Source organism: Rhinoderma darwinii, chromosome 1 (genome assembly GCF_050947455.1).
Source record: "Rhinoderma darwinii isolate aRhiDar2 chromosome 1, aRhiDar2.hap1, whole genome shotgun sequence".
Taxonomy (NCBI): Eukaryota; Metazoa; Chordata; class Amphibia; order Anura; family Rhinodermatidae; genus Rhinoderma; species Rhinoderma darwinii.
This window is the reverse complement of record NC_134687.1, coordinates 424,515,052-424,536,064: the sequence shown is the minus strand read 5'-3', so window position 1 is coordinate 424,536,064 and position 21,013 is coordinate 424,515,052. Positions and strand designations below refer to the sequence as shown.

Here is a 21,013-nt window from a genome sequence, read left to right as displayed (position 1 = left end):
GGTGGTATTATCTAGTCACAGTATGGTGGTATTATTCAGTGTTTGGTGGTATTATTTAGTCACAGTATGGTGGTATTATTCAGTGTATGGTGGTGTTATCTAGTCACAGTATGGTGGTATTATTCAGTGTATGGCGGTGTTATCTCATCACAGTATGGTGGTATTATCAGTGTATGGTGGTATTATCTAGTCACAGTATGGTGGTATTATTCAGTCAGTGTATGGAGGTGTTATCTAGTCACAGTATGGTGGTATTATTCAGTCAGTGTATGGCGGTGTTATCTAGTCACAGTATGGTGGTATTATTCAGTCAGTGTATGGCTGTGTTATCTAGTCAAAGTATGGTGGTATTATTCAGTCAATGTATGGAGGTGTTATCTAGTCACAGTATGGTGGTATTATTCAGTCAGTGTATGCCGGTGTTATCAAGTCACAGTATGGTGGTATTATTCAGTGTATGGTGGTATTATCCAGTCAGTGTATGGTGGTGTTATCTAGTCACAGTATGGTGGTATTATTCAGTGTATGGTGGTATTATCCAGTCAGTGTATGGTGGTGTTATCTAGTCACAGTATGGTGGTATTATTCAGTGTAGGTCGGTGTTATCTAGTCACAGTATGGTGGTATTATTCAGTGTATGGCGGTGTTATCTAGTCACAGTATGGTGGTATTATTCAGTCAGTGTATGGCGGTGTTATCTAGTCACAGTATGGTGGTATTATTCAGTCAATGAATGGCGGTGTTATCTAGTCACAGTATGGTGGTATTATTTAGTCCGTGTATGGCGGTGTTATCAAGTCACAGTATGGTGGTATTATTCAGTGTATGGTGGTATTATCCAGTCAGTGTATGGTGGTGTTATCTAGTCACAGTATAGTGGTATTATTCAGTGTAGGTCAGTGTTATCTAGTCACAGTATGGTGGTATTGTTCAGTGTATGATGGTGTTATCTAGTAACAGTATGGTGGTATTATTCAGTCAGTGTATGGCAGTGTTATCTAGTCACAGTATAGTGGCATTATTCAGTGTATGATGGTATTATTTAGTCACAGTATGGTGGTATTATTCAGTCAGTGTATGGCGGTGTTATCTAATCAGAGTATGGTGGTATTATTCAGTGTACGGTGGTATTATCCAGTCAGTGTAAGGTGGTGTTATCTAGTCACAGTATGGTGGTATTATTCAGTCAGTGTATGGCGGTGTTATCTAGTCACAGTATGGTGGTATTATTCAGTCAATGCATGGCGGTGTTATCTAGTCACAGTATGGTGGTATTATTTAGTCCATGTATTGCGGTGTTATCAAGTCACAGTATGGTGGTATTATTCAGTGTATGGTGGCATTATCCAGTCAGTGTATGGTGGTGTTATCTAGTCACAGTATAGTGGTATTATTCAGTGTAGGTCAGTGTTATCTAGTCACAGTATGGTGGTATTGTTCAGTGTATGATGGCATTATTTAGTCACAGTATGGTGGTATTATTCAGTCAGTGTATGGTGGTGTTATCTAGTAACAGTATGGTGGTATTATTCAGTCAGTGTATGGCAGTGTTATCTAGTCACAGTATGGTGGCATTATTCAGTGTATGATGGTATTATTTAGTCACAGTATGGTGGTATTATTCAGTCAGTGTATGGCGGTGTTATCTAATCAGAGTATGGTGGTATTATTCAGTGTACGGTGGTATTATCCAGTCAGTGTAAGGTGGTGTTATCTAGTCACAGTATGGTGGTATTATTCAGTGTATGATGGTATTATTTAGTCACAGTATGGTGGTATTATTCAGTCAGTGTATGGCGTGTTATCTAGTCACAGCATGGTGGTTTTATACAGTGGTAATATTTAGGCATATTATTATAATAATTTGGGGGTAGGGCAAATCTATGTATGCAGATTCCATATTCTGGTACAGCGTAGTGTGCCCTATATTTCCCAGTACAACTCATGAGTTTTGGGGAACACAGTCCACACCACCTGACACCAGGACCGGACTGTGCACTAGGCAGTAATGCGCAGTGTAAATTTCACTATGAGCGGCATTTAGGCCTGATTTACACGAGCGTGTGCGTTTTGCACACACAAAAAACGCGGCATTTTGCGTGCGCAAAAGGCACTTAACAGCTGCGTGTGTCATCAGTGTATGATGCGCGGCTGTGTGATTTTCGCGCAGCCGCCATCATTATGACACTCCGGTTGGATGTTTGTAAACAGAAAAGCACGTGGTGCTTTTCTGTTTACATTCAGAGTTTGACAGCTGTTGCGCGAATCACGCAGTTCGCACGGAAATGCTTCCGTGCGGCATGCGTGGTTTTCATGCACCCATTGACTTCAATGGGTGCGTGATGCGCGAAAAACGCAGAAATATAGAACGTCGTGAGTTTTACGCAGCGGACTCACGCTGCGCAAAACTCACGGACTGTCTGCACTGCCCCAAAGACTAACATAGGTGCGTATGACACGCGTGAAAAGCACACGCGTCGCACACGCGTATATTACGCTCGTGTAAATCAGGCCTAACATCTATCAATTATTGACATCACAATTGCAGAGCAACGATAAACAAAGGTTTTATCATTGATCTTCTCCTATGTGAACACTGACCAAATATCAGTATAATTGGTCAGAAAATAGCAAATCATGATGATAGTTGGCTAAAGTAAATAGGCCTTTAATGGGGGCGTCTTCAGGCTTAGTGCCAAGGGCAGCGTGAGCTGTAAATACAGCCCTGCTAAGGACACAGATACTATTCAACACTATAGCAGAGCAGAGAGGTATCTCCCTGCTCTGGTATTTACTAGGCCAGTGGTTCCCAACTGGGGTGCCGTGAAAACCTTCTGGGGGTGCCGCGACACTCCTCTGAACCACTGCCACGGCCATGCTGTCTCTCCTCCTCCTCATAGCGCGAAGTGGATTGAGGAGATTTTTTGCAGCCCCCTTGTAGATAGCACCCCCCACCCCCCTTCCTGCACTGTGTACAAGGGGGAGGTGGGGGGCTGTATGGCACGGTCTACAAAGGGGAGGTGGGGGCTGTATAACACTGTCTACATAGGGGAGGTGGGGGGCTGTATAGCACTGTCTATATGAGGGAGGTGGGGGGGGGCCGTATTGGCACTGTCTACAAGGGAGGTGGAGGGCACTGTGTACAAGGGGGAGGTTGGGGGCACTGTGTACAAGGGGGAGGTGGGGGCACTATGTACAAGGGGGAGGTGGGGGCTGTATGGCACTGTCTACAATGCGGAGGTGGGGGCTGTGTGGCACGGTCTACAAGGGGGAGGTGGGTGCTGTGTGGCACTGTCTACAAGGGGGAGGAGGGGGCTGTATGGCACTCTCTACAAGGGGGAGGTGGGGGCTGTATGGCATTCTCTACAAGGGGGATGTGGGGCTGTATGGCACTGTCTACATGAGGGAGGTGGGGGGCCGTATGGCACTGTCTACAAGGAAGGTGTTGGGCTGTATGGCACTCTACAAGGGGGGTGTGTGGAGCTGTATGGCACTGTCTACAAGGGGGAGGTGGGGGCTTTATGGCACTGTCTACAAGGGGGAGGTGGGGGCTGTATGGCACGGTCTACAAGGGGGAGGTGGGGGGCTGTATGTCACTGTCTACAAGGAAGAGGTGGGGGATTATGGCACTGTCTACAAAGGAGGCTGTATGGCACAATCTACAGGGGGGAACTATCTACAAGGGGGGCTGTGCGTGTGAGTCAGGGGAGGGGGCATTATACTGTTTGGGGGCCACTAATTGGGCATTATACTGTGTAGGGGCACTATAGGGTGCAATATAATGTGTGTGGCACTTAGGAGGCATAATACTGTGTGGGCACAATTAGAGGACAAAATACTGTGTCCTTGAAGGGGTTATAATATATTATACTATTAAATATTATTATTATACTGTATGGGGGGGCACTAAAGGGGCATTATACTGTGTGTGTGTGTATGTGTGTGTGTGTGTGTGTATCGCTTAAGGGGCATTATACTGTGTGGGGGCACTATACTTTTTTATGGGGCATTTTTTTATATTGGGGTGGGGCGCCAAAAGATAATTTCGCACGGGGCGCCATCTATCCTAAGGCTGGATTCACACGAACGTGGCGTTTTTGCGGACGCAAAAACCACTTGACAGCTCCGTGTGTCATCAGTGTATGATGCGCGGCTGCGTGATTTTCGCGCAGCCGCCATCATAGAGATGAGGCTAGTCGACGTCAGTCACTGTCCAGGGTGCTGAAAGAGTTAACTGATCGGCAGTAACTCTTTCAGCACCCTCCACAGTAAATTCCGAGCACAATATCGAGCAACCTGTTAAAAAAAAAAAAAAAAAGTTTGTACTTACCGAGAACTTCCCTCCCGGCCGTTGCCTTGGTGACGCGTCCTTGGTGACGTGCCTCTCTTGACATCTGGCCCCACCTCCCTGGATGACGCGGCAGTCCATGTGACCGCTGCAGCCTGTGCTTGGCCTGTGATTGGCTGGAGCTGTCACTTGGACTGAATTGTCATCCCGGGAGGTCAGACTGGAGGAAGAAGCCGGGAGTTATCGGTAAGTCAGAACTTCTTTTTTTTTTACAAGTTCATGTATATTGGGATCGGAAGTCACTGTCCAGGGTGCTGAAACAGTTTAACTCTTTCAGCACCCTGGACAGTGACTATCTCCTGACGTCGCGTACCGGAAATTTTTTTGCCGGGTTCGGTCAAAACGAGTTCGGCCGAACCCGGTGAAGTTCGGTTCGGTTGTCCGGGTTCGCTCATCTCAAAGACACTCTGTTTGGATGTTTGTAAACAGAAAAGCACGTGGTGCTTTTCTGTTTTCATTCATCCTTTTGACAGCTCTTGCGCGAATCACGCAGTTCGCATGGAAGTGCTTCCGTGCGGCATGCGTGGTTTTCACGCACCCATTGACTTCAATGGGTGCGTGATGCGCGAAAAACGCCGAAAGAACGGACATGTCGTGACTTTTTTTCAGCGGACTCACGCTGAGTAAAAATCACGCACATGTCCGCACGGCCCCATAGACTAATATAGGGCCGTGCAACGCGCGTGCAAATCACGCGCGTTACACGGATGTTTTTCCCGTTCGTCTGAATAAAGCCTAAGGCCGGCTCTGGCTGCGCTAGACCAACATAATTCCTAATTTATACATGGATGCTTTTTCATAGTAACAGTGCTGGTGCTCCATGATGCAAAGCACCAAGTTCAACCAAAATTGTGCCCATGTGGATCTTCAGCTAGGAGATCCCATTTCTCATAATTTCTGTGTGGGGGGAACATTCAGCACTCAAAGACGTCACTTTCTCTGTACCCCCGTAGACCATAGGGATAACATGCACACATTAAGTCGTAGTACACACAGAGGTTTTTTTGCAAGAAGAAAAAAAAACAGATTTTGACTTGCCAGTGTTTTTTTTTTTACACTTTTTCGTGGCATTTTTTGCCTGCGGCCGTTGAATCGAATGCAAAAAAACACAGGCAAAAACTGCCACAAAAAAACGCTCAAAACAAGTGCCGCAGGTTTTTCTGCTTCCCATTGATTTCAGAGGTGAAAACTGCTCGAAGACAGAGCATACCGCTTTTTATTTCCCTCGAGCGGCCAAAAGCAACCCAGGGAAAAAACCCACCTCTGCCTCCCATTGAAGTCATTAGGGGGTGATTTGGGCCATTTTTTGGCAATGATTCACAATACAATTTTTACACTACATAAGAGTTCTAACTTCTAGATAATGCATATAATGAATCCGTCTGTAGATATTTTAGGTGTTCTGAAGATTACGTTGTTTGTTTTAGGCGTGTGAATCAGCCAGACATTCTGTAGAATAACTAGTTAATAAAGTGTACCCCATGTTGTCTCCTAGAAATCCGTTAATATGGTGTCAACAACTAAGCATTTCTATTAAAATACTCACGTGAAGTATATAAGGTCAGAATGAAATACATTTTTGGGCAAACTATCAAATAAGGTTAAGGTATTCTATACAATATCTTAGTTTCACACGTTGGCGGTAATATATATTAATATTATTATTTATTATAATAAACTATTGCTGTTTAGAGTACATTTATTTTATTTGAACACGATGTTGCATTGGAAAATTTAAATAATTCTAATAATTAATTTGGATGCAGAGCAGTCTCAAAACATTTATTTAGGAGACAATTTTGACACATTATATAGTGCTACGCTGTGTGCGACTACAATATCAGTATCCTTTTTCATGTAAAAAGCGCCTGAACTAAAGCAGGCTGTATATAGGTTACACTGTGCTGTATAACAATAGCAGGGGCCTTTGTTGCCTGCGGCTGGAGAGTGGATGGAATCTGTTGCTATGAGCAGCACCTGAGCTCTGCTACCATGGCAACAAGCAGCAAATGTTCAGGCCGGTCCATGCAGCCTCCACAATGTGTGGATTTACTGGACTGGCAGCCAGATGACATTATACATACTGTATTAGTAGCCGTATACTGTAGATGTATTCAAGTATATTATAGTATCCTGGCAACACAAAGAGCTTAGAACATATGTTCATTTATTCGATAGACAGACAGACAGACAGACAGGCAGACATGAGATAGATATGAGATAGATAGATAGATAGATAGATAGATAGATAGATAGATAGATAGATAGATAGATAGATAGATAGATAGATAGATAGATAGATAGATAGATAGATAGATAGATAGATAGATAGATAGATATGAGAGATATGAGAGATAGATAGATAGATAGATAGATAGATAGATAGATAGATAGATAGATAGATAGATAGATAGATAGATACTTTATTAATCCCGACAGGAAAACAAACTGCAGCCAGTCATTGACATTCTGAGGAATCCCCAACTAAGAATATTACTAAGCACTTCCAGTAAAAATGTGAAAACCACGAGCAAGTGGAAAACAAAAACCTTAAACACACAAATGTGGAAGACGTTTCCTTGCAGTATTCTGCACCTGGATTAATAGAAATCATTCCTAAAGAGATACACAGCACACAGCGAAAACTCTTATGTGTATGCAAATGGATTACAAAAATATCCCATCCACATTTAATTTGGTTCTGGGTAACATTCCTTATCCAATTATTCAGTGAAGTTATCTCATCACCCTTCCTTATATAGTACAGTATTTATATATTCATTATTTCATGAACATTTATTTATTTATTTTGCTTACAGTGCATACGGAAAGTCTTCAGACCCTTTCACTTTCTTTACATTTTGTTATGTTGAGAACTTGTCCTAAAATAAAAAAAAATTAAAGTTTTTCCCTATCATTTTGCACTCAATACCCCATAATGACAAAGTGAAGACAGAATTTTAGAAAATTTTGCAAATTTATTGAAAAATGAAAAACTCAAATTTCGCATGGACATGAGTATTCAGACCTTTGCTATGACACTTGAAATTTAGCTCTGGTGTCCTCCCATTTCTCTAGATCATCTTTGAAATGTTTCTACACCTTGATTAGACATGATTTGGAAAGACACACCCCTGTCTATATAAAGTCTCACAGCTGGCAATGAGTATCAGAGCAAGAACCAAGCCATGAGGAGGAAAGAACTGTCTGTAGAGCTCAGAGACAGGACTGTGTGGAGGAACAGATCTGGAGGGGGGTACAAAAAATAACCTGCTGCGCTGAAAGTTCCCAAGAGCACAATGGCCTCTATAATTCTAAAATGGAAGAAGTTTGGAACAACCAGGACTCTTCCTAGAGCTGGCCGCCCCACCCCAAGAACCCAATGTTCACTCTGATTGAGGTCCAAAGATCCTGTGTGCAGATGGGAGAAACTTCCAGAAGGTCAACCATCACTGTAGCACTCCACCAATCTAGGCTTTATGGCAGTGTGGCCAGAAAGAAGCCTCTCCTCAGTAAAAGACACATGAAAGCCACCTGGAGTTTGCAAAAAAGCGCCTAAAGGACTCTCCGACTGTGAGAAACAAGATTTTGTGGTCTGATTAAACCAAAATTGAACTTTTTGCCCTCAATTGTAAGCATCATGTCTGGAGGAAATCAGACACTGCTCATCACATACCCAATACCATCCCTACAGTGAAGCATGGTGGTGGCAGGGGGGTGTTTTCCAGTGGCTGGGACAGAAAGATTGGTCAGGGTGGAGGGAAAGATGAATGGAGCAAAGTACAGAGATATTCTTAATGAACACCTGATCCAGAGTGCTCTGGGCCGAAGATTCACCTTCCAACAAGACAATGACCCTAAGCACACAGCCAAAGACAACACGGGAGTGGCTTAGGGACAACTCTGTGAATGTCCTTGAGTGGCCCAGCCAGAGCCCTGACTTGAACCCAATCGAACATCCCTAGAAAGACCTGAAAATGGCTGTCCACTGTCGGTCACCATCCAACCTGACAGAGCTTGAGAGGATCTCCAGAGAAGAATGGCAGAAAATCCCAAATCCAGGTGGACAAACCTTGTGACCTCATACCCACGAAGACTGGAGGCTGTTATCACTGCCAAAGGTGCTTCAACTAAGTACTGAGTAAAGGGTCTGAATACTTATGTCAATGCAATATGTTAGTTTTTCCTTTTCAATAAATTAGCAAAGATTACGAACATTCTGTTTTCACTTTGTCATTATGGGGTATTGAGTGCAGAATGATGGGCAAAAGTAGATTTTTTTAAATTTTAGCACAAGGCCTCAACATAACAAAATGTGAAAAAAGTGAAAGGTTCTGAAGACTTTCCGAATGCATGGTATATAGCACAACATATTCTGCAGAGCTGTACAGACTTTGTTATTACTCACATGAATGGTGATTTGTACATTTATGTTTGCGTTTCTATTAATAAAGTGGCCGAACATGCAGCAATATCACAGCTCTTATTGTGAATTTCTGCTGCATATGGTACTTGTTATGAACAAAGAGCAGGTACTGATGACACCACATGGCAGCAGGTTCTGTATTTTATAGAAATGCATATGTGTATGGAAATGTGAACTGTATATACTGAGTGCAGCTGAGAATCACACCAACCATTGAATTTTGTTAGCGGTGTACTACTCGTTCTTATACTTAAGTTATGCCTGGCCCCACAAGCTAACCACCAATACTGTCAAATGCTACCATATATAATGTACAATACACCACTAAATAGACTTATATTTGGCTATCATAAAAGGCGCACTGTAATAAAACAAAAAAAACACAACATGAAAACGTAGACGTCAAGGAAAATTGCTTACTGAGAATATAAGTAGATAACTAGAGTCAATACATAAAGTATATGCACTTTTGCAACTATTTTTGTTTTTTCTCCAATGCAACTTTGCAATCAGTTTTGATATTTAAAAAAAATTACCATTTTGTGACTACAGCTCTTATGCAGACCTATGTATTTCCATGGTAAGGGTATGTTCACACGATGTGTTTTCAGACGTAATTCGGGCCGTTTACGCCTCGAATTACTCCTGAAAAAACTGTATCATTACGCCTCCAAACATCTGCCCACTGCTTGCAAGGGGATTTACGGTGTTCTGTTCCCACAAGGCGTAACTTTACGCGGCGTTTTCAAAATACGGCGCGTAAAAAGACGCCGCGTAAAAAGAAGTGCAGGTCATTTCTTGGGACGTTTTTGGTGCTGTTTTTCATTGACTCCAGTGAAAAACAGCTCCAATAACGGCCGTAAAATACACAGCGAAAAATGCGAGTTGCTACTAAAACATCTGAAAATCAGGAGCTGTTTTCGCTTGAAAACAGCTCTGTATTTTCAGACGTTTTTGACTCAGCGTGTGAACATACCCTAATGCTGTATCAATAAACACAGTGGTGAAAAGAGAATAACTGAAAACCCAATGAAAAACGGCCGTGAAAAAGAAGTGCAGGACACTTCTTGGGACGTTTTTGGAGCCGTTTTTCATTGACTCTATGGAAAACTGCTCCAAAAATGTCTGTAAAAAATGCAGCGAAAAACGCTGCGAAAATCGCGAGTGGCTTAAAAAAACGTCTGAAAATCAGGATTTGTTTTCCCTTGAAAACAGCTCCGTATTTTCAGACGTTTTTGACTCAGCGTGTGAACATACCCTAATGCTGTATCAATAAACACAGTGGTGAAAAGAGAATAACTGCAAACCCAAATACAGATAGTTAAAAAGAATCTGTAACCTGACAGTGCTCTATATTTAGGATATTGTACAGATGCCCTGGTGAAGGACAGTTAGTGCACCAGCACCCTCTAAATGGCCCTCTGATTGTGAGATCGATGATGGTAAATTATTTCACACGCAAATTTGAAGTAAGCCCTCTCTGTGCTACACAGTGCCTACAGGGTCTCACATGAGTAAGAACTCCTTCCGGCTTCTCAGACTCATTCATTTTCTTTAAAAGTCTTAGCAGCCAGAAATAGCAGTCATGTAAGCCGCCACTGCCACGATGAAGCACCGAGAGGGTGAACTCATTTACATGTGAATGGGAAATCTTTTGCCTCCCCTCGTTTAAGGGTGTGTTTAGTGGGTGCCGATGCACCATACAGAGCATTTATAAAATTACCTAAAATATTGGGCACGGTCAGGTGACGGATGTAAAGCACTTAAATGAAATGAAAGCAATAAAAATATAAAGCACCTTACACATGTCTTAAGACTATCTAGCTTGTTTTCTTCTGTGGATTCGGAGTCAGGGATATCTAGTGAAGATTATCTACGTACTAATTCCCCTATCTATTCTATTATTAAAGGTACTCGGTCACCTCCAAAAAAAAAACCTAAACGACAATAATCAGTTAATAGCTTAAAAGACGCTGATTCCTACTCTGTAAGTTTTGTCTTTCTACTGACTTGCATTCCCCCACTATAAGTCCGCAAACAGGCCGTGCACTGCATGCTGATGATGCGTTCTAGGAGTCCTCTACATTATATCATGGAGTTTAGAATTCCTCTCTACGCATCAGCATGCAGCACACGGCCCATTTGCAGGCTAACAACAGGGAATACAAGATAAAAATTACAGATTCGGAATTTCCGTCTTTTAAGGTATTAGCTGATTATTGTAGTTTAGTTTTTTTTTTTTTTTGAGGTGATAGTCTTTTTAATTGATACTATTGTACGCTGAAATAAAGATAATTTTATTTGGATTTAACTCAAATTGTAGAGGATCTGGTTACATACTGTATGATAATAAATGATTAATCTGTATGGTGCAGGGGTCTCCAGGACATAGGGGACGTGCAGCGCTCTACATTATGAGAGTTAGGGAAACAGCCGTGCAAGTGTGCTCTGCTGTTTCCGTAAATCATATTTCTTAGATTTCAATGGAGAAAGACACGCACATGCGCAGCCAGAAACCCCCATCTTATCATTTTAATTGCAGATAGGTGGAGGTCCCAGTTGTAGGATGCCACCTATCAGACATTTAAGTGGATTGCCCCTTTAATTTCATAGTTGCCACATGGTGCCACTTAAAGAAAGGCTGGGTTCACGTGATTTTTTATGTATGCCTTTTGTTGTTTTTTTTATCATGACTTAAATTGATACTTCAGTTTTCACCAGTTCTGTCACAATTAGGTTTTTTTTACAGGATAATTTTTTATTATTATTATTGAGGTCAAGGATGACAGATTGAAAATAAATGATAGAAACAAAAAACACAAATGGTAACAAAGCATTAGGTATTGAGCCATACGGGCTCGAAATGGGTGCTGTGTCTTTAGCACCATGTCATGCCTCCAATAAATTGACTCAATATGAAACTTGTTCTGTTTATTATTGACTTACCCTGGAGGGATAGACGCCCTACTGCTGCTCCCACTGGTTCTCTGCACTCCAGGTCTGTTCAGATTGTTCTGTCCTGGGTATGGAGCTGGTCCTGGTACACTTTGACTACGAGAAAATCCTGAGCCATTTCTGATTCCTCCTGCAGGTCGACCTCCTTCCCCTGGTCTTCCCCAGCCTGCAGCTCCGCCACTATACGTATTGCTCTGTCTTATTCCAGATGGATGCAGTGAAGGAGGAGGTGGAGGTGGCAAATTAGGTGGAGGCCCAGGGGGAACCTTAACTTTCTGTGATGCTAGGATAGCATTAGATGCTGCTCTGGTACTGTTTACTAACAGACACTGGGGGCAAGAACAGGGCAATCCAGAGCCAGACCCCACAGGCCATGACTGAGACTTCGGTATGGATCCCATCGTCAAAGGATATGCAAGATCCATGCGCCTTCTTAGTCGTCTCTTACGATGTGTCTGGCGGTTGACTTGACACATGCTATGGAAATGCACCAAGTAACAGAAACCAAGTGTAGTAAGGTCCAGCCAAGGGTGTTGCTTTTCGTAGGCATTCTGAATAGCAATGCAGATTTCTGTGTCATAAGGAGTCCAGGAACCTGCATCATTTTCCCACTCCCATACAATACCCTTGCCTGGGGCAGAGGATGGTTCAAAAAAACTGCGTCTTACTGGGCGGACAGTCCCTGTAAAAAAAAAAAAAGAGCAGGTTAGCAGTCCACCCAAACGTACCACTGAAAAAGTCCAAGTCAACAATTGTACCATCTACATATATATTGGACCAAGTTTGATTAAACGATTAGATTTTGGAAAAAATATATATTTGTTAATGCTTAAAAGGGTATTCGCATCTTGGACATTTATGGCATAAATGTCCAATAGATGAGGGTCCCACCTATAGGACACGTACCTATCTCTAGCACGGGGCCCCATGACTCCCGTCCTACCAAGCTCGCTAAGCTACGCTGTCTGTAACTCCATTAGATGTAAATGGGAGTTCCGGAAGCAGCTGTTTCTGTACTCCCGACCACCTTGTCAGTCAGTAGCCGGGGAGTAGCAAGAGCAAGAGGAGGTAGGATGTGTGTCAGATAGGTGTGAAGGTGGGACCCGCATCTATTAGACATTTTTGCCATATTCTGTGGATATGCCATAAATGTCCAAGATGGAAAAAAAACTTTTATAAAAATACAGCTATGGAATGCTTGGGAAGTTATAGGAAAACCAGTAAACCAGACTCCAACTGTAGGGTATTTGCAGCTCAGTCCACAAAGCAAAACCGTTGTACTATATTGGTATCACATTTAGCATATAATCACATGCAGTAGGTTTGTTACAGATATTTCTGCAAATGAACAATGAATTCCATACATATGAAGAAGGTTATTTCTGCAGCGTGTGATTGGATTTCTGCAAGCCCCGTTCAGATAAATGGGATAGTCGCAGAAATTTCTGCTACGTGTGAACTTATCCTTAGTGGTTTGGGGAAACTTTACAGGTATAAGATTAATATCTATCATTTATATAATAAGCATTTAATAATTACCACTGCTCCATTGGCAATATCCATACCAGTCGTCGTGACATTGCACCAGGCTGCAGATTAGGCAGCACAGAAAAAAAAAACAACCAATCCAACCAAAGGACGGAATGACATAATGACTAACTGACAAATAAAAGTTGACTGCCAAATTTGTTTCTGCTGATGTACCCTCCTGACCTTACAAACGTGTCCCTGCAGTAATGCGCCAGCTATGTCTACTCATCTGAATAAAGGATGTAGCATCTATTCGGAGGTATAAATGTCACACAAAAAAAAAAGAAACCATAAAAGCCTTTTTGTAACTAAAAAGCTATTTACTACACAATAAACCTTGGTTTCACTCACTAATTCTAATATTACACAGGCAGAAGTTTTTAAAACTCACAATTTTTTATAGATTTTTTCAATTACATAATTTCTTAAAATGTGGTCTAAAGTCTAAGTATAAAATCATTATGGGCTTTTGTTTCCACTGTACGAACTACACAAATAAGTTGACAACCAGTAGGTGAGGAAATTGTGGGAAAAATTGCATAGTTGCTTATGGAAGAAAAAAAAAAAAAGGACAACCTATTTGGTTTGCACCAGTTTTGATACATCTTCTCTATGTCTTCTGTTAACATGATACTAAATAGGCCCCTAAATGGGTCCCAGCCTAAAATGGGTCAAGCCGAACTATGGCATAATAATTTGGTTTTAGATATGTTGAGGGTATTTAGGCAAAGTTAGGGTATGTTCACACGCAGTGTTTTCAAGCGTATTTCAAGGTGTTTACGCCTCAAAAACGGAAGCTAAACGCCTACAAACATTTGCCCATTGAACTCAATGGAAAAAACAGCATTTAGTTCATACGGGGATCTTTTTACACCACTGTTTTAAAAAACGGAGCGTAAAAAGACGCTCCATAAAAAGAAGTAGCATGTCATTTCTTGAAGCGTTTTTTGGAGCGGATTTTCCATTGAACACTATGAAAAACGCATCAAAAAATGCCTCAAAAGAAGCTCCAAATTAAAAGAAGCTTAATTTTCAGCTTAAAAAACGCCTGAAAATCAGAGGCGGTTTTCTCGGAAAACAGCTCCGTATTTTCAGACGTTTTTGGTTAATCGTGTGAACATACCCTTATTGGCAGCGATGTGTCAGCAGAAGGGCCCAAATTAACAATTTGAGCTTTCAACAAAGTGTATTGATTTATTGATTTGCTGCCTGCACACTGTTCAAAATGTGGTGTAAATGCGAGAGAATGCACCCGTGTAACATTTTCATATTGCAATCTGCTATAAAGATATAGTCAAAATGAGAATAAAAGATATGCAATTTAAGATTTTTAGGTGCTACAATAATAACGTTTTTTTTGTCCTTAAGAAGCAACGTTTGCTGTAACATAAGACGGATATAAAATTCAGCTTTCCGTTTCTTGCCAAATACTCCCTCCCTCTCCTCTGACTCTGCAGGTCTGCGGTCACAACAACAAGCAGATAATTAATAATCCTGTCGGGAGGTGTGTTATGTGTACGAGATGAATCTGTCCCCAAGGGCCATGCAACTTAAAGAGTCCCTGGACAGGGAACCGGCTTCAGTAGCCTCTGTGGTCCAGGGACTGTATTGTCTTACATTACTACCGTATATCATGTGTTGCAGTGCATTCCCCTGATGTCTTAATGCAGCATATACACTGGTGCATGATAAAGGAATGACCCTCTCACTGGTTTCTCGGATATAAATCTTACATTTATAGAAAGATGACCACCAGAATAAGCTACTTCATGACTATACAGCTAATGGTAAAGCACTAAGAAGTGGGGCACTGGAAATAAGTCAGTGACATGTAAGAATATTGGAGTCTGTGAAATAACCACTAAACCTGCACCTGATATAAAGTAAAGCAGCATAGTCCTTCTATGTACTCCAGAGGATTTGTAAGCACATGAAGCCAAAGGCTGATTAAAATTACTATAAAAAGAGAATAAAAGGGGATTATTTTGTATAATCACACGACTATCACACCAAGTGTACGACTTCACATGTTACATTCTGATACACTGTCAGATATATTTGTAAATATGAAAAGAATTCTTCAGGTTTACATAAATACAAGTCAATAAAGAGAAAACACAGATGCTGACCTAGGAGACCATGACTACAGGACTGGACTGAAAATTGTTAATGGACCATTTGTATGTAAAACATACAATCTCTCCAGAGGTACAATATCTGTTTGGGCTTAAGCTGGTCATACATTAGAGATCTTGGGCGAGACCCTTTTCGGTGCCTTTTTGTGACATGAACGAGCGTGACAGATGCCGACCTGATGATGGCAGATATCTGTGTAAAAATAGATCCACCGTGTTGGATTTTTTTGGGTGATTGTTGGGAGCAATTCTGGAAAGTCATTTGTGTCATCAATAGATCCCCAAACTTCTACCTATCCTGCTCCATGAAATAAAGAACAGATCCCAGCCTTGGGACAAGGGAAAACACTCCCAAGCCTTTTCTTTGGGATTGCTTTCCTTCCTCCCTATGTTAATATCTGTTTCAGTTTGGTAAAAAAACAAAACACATGGAATGTAATTTAGAGCCAAGTAACAAGTAGAAACTGAGCCTACAGACACCTTTTATCACAGGAAATTGAAGTATGTGGGACCCTGCTATTATTATGGTATGGCAACAGTGTTCAATGTAGCATCAGATTGAAAAGGTCACACAGCGTGGAAAAATATAAAAAAAATATGATCCAAATCACCAATAAAACTTGTAAAAGCAGTGCACATTTGTAAAAGATTGGGTTGCATGATTCAGGCTTTTCTTCACTTTGTACAAGAAAAAAATGTAATTTCAAATATTCCCCTGTTATGTTAATGTGCGGTATCTTCTCTTCGAATAGAAAATGTCAGTGTTTGATTTAATTGTTCTCAGACAAATAACAAAACATCCCAAATGACTCAATAGAAGAGATAGGCATAACATACGACTAAGATGATTCCATAGAAGCAGTGGCTAGAAAACAAACAGAAGTATTTAAAGAGGCTCTCTGGGAATTTAACATTGATGTCCCACCCGAAGGATGTGCCATCAATGTTTGATCGGTGGGGGACATCTGGGTCACCTGCCAAGTTGCACAATAAAGGTGCCATGGCGCTCCTGTATGTGCCACATCCTCATTGTTTACACAAGCACAGCGACTCGTTCGTATGGGTGGCTGTGTGGCCGTTGTGCCCATGTAAACAATGAATGGGATGCGGCTCTCGCTGGAGCACGGTGGCTCCTTCACTCTGCTGATCGCTGGGAGTACTAGAGGTTGGATCCTCACCGATCATAGATGTCCTATTCTAGACATAGGCTATCAATGTTAATGTCCCAGAAAACCCCATAAAAAGCATTTCCCCCATTTTCTTTTATAAAGCCTTTAAAAAATTATCTTCATTTCTAGGGTATTTAGGTCTAACAAATACTGGATTTCCAAATGTGACAACCACTAATGGCAGCGATCACAGCATAGGGACTGAGTGATCCGGACCCATGCACATTAATAGTCATTTTTTTTAATGAAACTAAAAATAATAATTGAAAGACACCTACTTTTATTTTTACAGAGACTGCACTTAAAATATAAGGAGTGGTCTAATTGATCAAGGGGCTGTGGGTCTCCTTTGCCCATGAGCTTTTACCATACTGTAGTGATGCCCCAAATGGTCAGTCCGATCCTGTCGCTAGCTGCAATCTATGGAGGCATTTTGGATAGCTCTTAAATACAAAAGACATTTTCTAATATACATGTATTACAGAAATGCCTATTTTCTTTGTTTTTGTTTTATTTTTTGTGGGTCATCAGGCATATTGTTGACAACTGGAATGTTGGCAGACTGGGGGAGGGAGAAGAAGCACTGTTTCTAAATTTTGGATGATTCTACCCTTCTGGCTGGGCTCTTAACATGGGTGGTTTGTTTCTGAATTGTACATAATATTCACACTTTTTTTCATACATATTAAAATTTCCATAATTTCAAAAATAAAACAAAACACAAGAATATTTGACGTACACGGAGCAATAAAAACGTATTAAATGATATCTCAAGCGTTACCTGTGTCCTGGCGGTATTGATGCATAGTCTGGAAATCAATGATATATGGCGCTAGCTGTGTGTCCACCTGTCCTAATGCCACTCGCCCCCTTCCATCTTCTCGTAAAGCATTCTCAATATGATGACACACAGTTGCAGTATATGGTCTCCAGCGTCCATGCTCATTCAACCATTCCCAGACCACAACTCTTGGAGGAGCTCCTTGACCTCCAAAATTTTGACCACTAACTGATTGAAGGATACCTGGACGTGACATGGCAAAAAGAAGAAGAAAAACACAGGCACTAGAATCTATCACCCAGTATCAGGCAGGAATATGACTGGTGAAACAAGTGGATTGCCTGTGGGCAGCAGAACTTTGCACTGAGGAGCAATGATTTAATGATTTCATGATATGTTCACGTCTGGTTTTCATGTTGGACACAAATGAAAAATATTATATTAAACCAATAACATGAGATTGTTTATAGCAGCATTTCCCATCTCTTTCCTATAAGTAGATGCTACAAGGAATCGCACATTAACACCAATTATAAGGCTCCTGAAGATGCACATTGTAGCTTTGCCTCCAAAGTCTAATATCCTCCTTGTGAAAGGTTTTCTGTAAACAAGTCCTTAGTCTTGATGGTCAGTTGTCAGCTCTTGAGGCCACATGTCCATAAGCATTTACTGACAGAGGTGGACATCTGCAAGAAAAACAACAGATTCTGAAAAGGATGTAGTGTATTTGTTATCGCTAGCATTGTCACACTGTATGCTCTGTACTATCTTGGCATACTAAATACATAGATGCTGGCAAAGCCTCTTTACATACACACAATACTATGGTCATTCCATATCAATAAGCTGGTGTATTGCAGGATCGTTGTCTCTATGCAGAGAACTGTGAGGGGAACACCATAAACTGATGTGCAACCAATACATCTTCTACCTACACGGACATGGAATGACTTTATTAGAATTTCAGTAAGGCCATGCATGCAGAAAGTGACCCCGGAAAGCCATCTGTCATATATATATATATATATATATATATATATATACATACACATATATGTCTATATCTATCCATCTACATATATCTATCTATCTATATACATATTTATATCTATCTATACACATATATATCTATATACATGTATATCTATATACATATATATATATATATATATATATATATATACACACACACACACACACACACACACACACACACACACACACACACACACACACACACACACACACACACACACACACACACACAGACACTACAGCAGTAACCATGGATATACTCACGGTCTTCTGTTAGATGATTTTTTGACCTCCCTGGTGTGATGTTCCCATGGTGGGGGCGCAGTGTGGGGGGACTTGATGTTCCCCCAGGGCTGGAGGAAGGTCTGTTGGTGTCTCCCGGTGGGTGACACGTCTGTTTCCTTTACTAGGTGGCTGCTCAGATGATGGCTCTGTGTATGCGGCTATGGATCTTGGTTGGTGACAAGTGTGAAGAGGTTGCGGTTTAGGGTTCCCCTGCTGGATCGGCGCATAGTCTTCAGGTGGAAGCAGGGCAATGTCTCCCAGAGGGTGGGGTGAGCAGAGTCAGTGACCCTGGAGAATATAGCTGTGACTGAGGCTGTCGCGGAGGGTACAATATACTGTGCTGCAGACCCCCAGCCTTGCTCAGCTGCAGGGATGTAGAAGCGCAGGACAGTTCTTCTTCTGCTGTTTCCCCTATTGGGAACTGTCACTCTCAGCCCTTCTCTGTAGCTTTCTTCCTTCCATCCCCCATCATACTACAACCTGTGTAATAAAGCTTCCTTCTGCTCCCCACTCATTCCCCCTATGTAGCCCTCTTCCCATGGTAAAAGGGAGGTCACATGACCGGGCGGAAAGGGGCGGGGCTTACTCCTAATTCAGCTCTATGTAGGGAAAATAAGATACAGGAAAAGGCTACTACCCCAATGTAACACTGTGGTGGAAGGTAATGAATGGACTGCAAACCAGAGGCCAGCAGTCTCTGTGTGAGAGAGAGGGGGGCATGAGGAGCAGTCTGTGTGTGAGAGAGAGGGGGGCATGAGGGGCAGTCTGTGTGAGAGAGAGAGGGGGGCATGGGGAGCAGTCTGTGTGAGAGAGAGGGGGGCATGAGGAGCAGTCTGGGTGTGAGAGAGAGGGGGGCATGGGGAGCAGTCTATGTGAGAGAGAGAGAGGGGGGCATGAGGAGCAGTCTGTGTGTGTGAGAGAGAGGGGGCCATGAGGAGCAGTCTGTGTGAGAGAAAGAGGAGGGCATGGGGAGCAGTCTGTGTGCGAGAGAGAGGGGGACATGGGGAGCAGTCTGTGTGAGAGAGAGGGGCATGAGGAGCAGTCTGTGTGAGAGAAAGAGGGGGGCATGGGGAGCAGTCTGTGTGTGAGAGAGAGGGGGACATGGGGAGCAGTCTGTGTGTGAGAGAGGGGGGGCATGAGGAGCAGTCTGTGTGTGAGAGAGAGGGGGGCATCGGGAGCAGTCTGTGTGTGAGAGAGAGGGGGCCATGAGGAGCAGTCTGTGTGTGAGAGAGAGAGAGGGGGCCATGAGGAGCAGTCTGTGTGTGTGTGAGAGACAGAGGGGGGCATGAGGAGCAGTCTGTGTGTGAGAGAGAGGGGGCCATGAGGAGCAGTCTGTGTGAGAGAGAGAGGGGGGCATGGGGAGCAGTCTGTGTGAGAGAGAGGGGCATGGGGAGCAGTCTGTGTGAGAGAGAGAGAGGGGGGCATGAGGAGCAGTCTGTGTGTGAGAGAGTGGGGAGCAGTCTGTGTGAGAGAGAGAGGGGACATGAGGAGCAGTCTGTGTGTGAGAGAGAGGGGATGGGGAGCAGTCTGTGAGAGAGAGAGGGGGCATGAGGAGCAGTCTGTGTGTGAGAGAGGGGGGCATGGGGAGCAGTCTGTGTGTGAGAGAGAGGGGGACATGGGGAGGCGCCTGTGTGAGAGAGGGGGGCATGTGGAGCAGTATGTGTGTGAGAGAGAGGGGGCATGAGGAGCAGTCTGTGTGTGAGAGGGAGGGGGGCATGGGGAGCAGTCTGTGTGTGAGAGAGAAGAGGACATCGGGAGCAGTCTGTGTGTGAGAGAGGGGGCCATGAGGAGCAGTCTGTGTGTGTGAGAGAGGGGGGCATGAGGAGCAGTCTGTGTGTGAGAGAGAGGGGGCATGGGGAGCAGTCTGTGTGTGAGAGAGAAGAGGACATCGGGAGCAGTCTGTGTGTGAGAGAGGGGCATGAGGAGCAGTCTGTGTGTGAGAGAGGGGGACATGAGGAGCAGTCTGTGTGAGAGAAAGGGGGGCATGGGGAGCAGTCATTGTGTGAGAGAGGGGGACATGGGGAGCAGTCTGTGAGAGAGGGGGCATGAGGAGCAGTCTGTGTGAGAGAAAGAGGGGGACATGGGGAACAGTCTGTGTGTGAGAGAGGGGGGGCATGAGGAGCAGTCTGTGTGTGAGAGAGAGGGGGCATCGGGAGCAGTCTGTGTGTGAGAGAGAGGGGGACATGGGGAGCAGTCTGTGTGAGAGAGGGGGCATGAGGAGCAGTCTGTGTGAGAGAAAGAGGGGGGCATGGGGAGCAGTCTGTGTGTGAGAGAGAGGGGGACATGGGGAACAGTCTGTGTGTGAGAGAGGGGGGGCATGAGGAGCAGTCTGTGTGTGAGAGAGAGGGG

The 21,013-nt window shown here is 43.1% G+C and overlaps 1 protein-coding gene across 1 annotated transcript in view; it reads right to left on the bottom strand.

The window, feature by feature from the left end:
• DTX1 (deltex E3 ubiquitin ligase 1) overlaps positions 1 to 19,296 on the bottom strand; it is a 48,251-nt gene extending 28,955 nt beyond the window's left edge. Inside the window, exons 1-3 of the mRNA XM_075830056.1 lie at positions 18,644 to 19,296; positions 17,345 to 18,030; positions 11,721 to 12,411 (exon numbers count right to left, since the gene is read on the bottom strand). Of these exons, the coding sequence (XP_075686171.1) occupies positions 11,721 to 12,411; positions 17,345 to 17,600 (947 nt within the window). The 5' untranslated portion in view covers positions 17,601 to 18,030; positions 18,644 to 19,296. The remainder of the gene's footprint in view (positions 1 to 11,720; positions 12,412 to 17,344; positions 18,031 to 18,643) is intronic.
• Between the last annotated feature and the right edge of the window lie 1,717 nt (positions 19,297 to 21,013).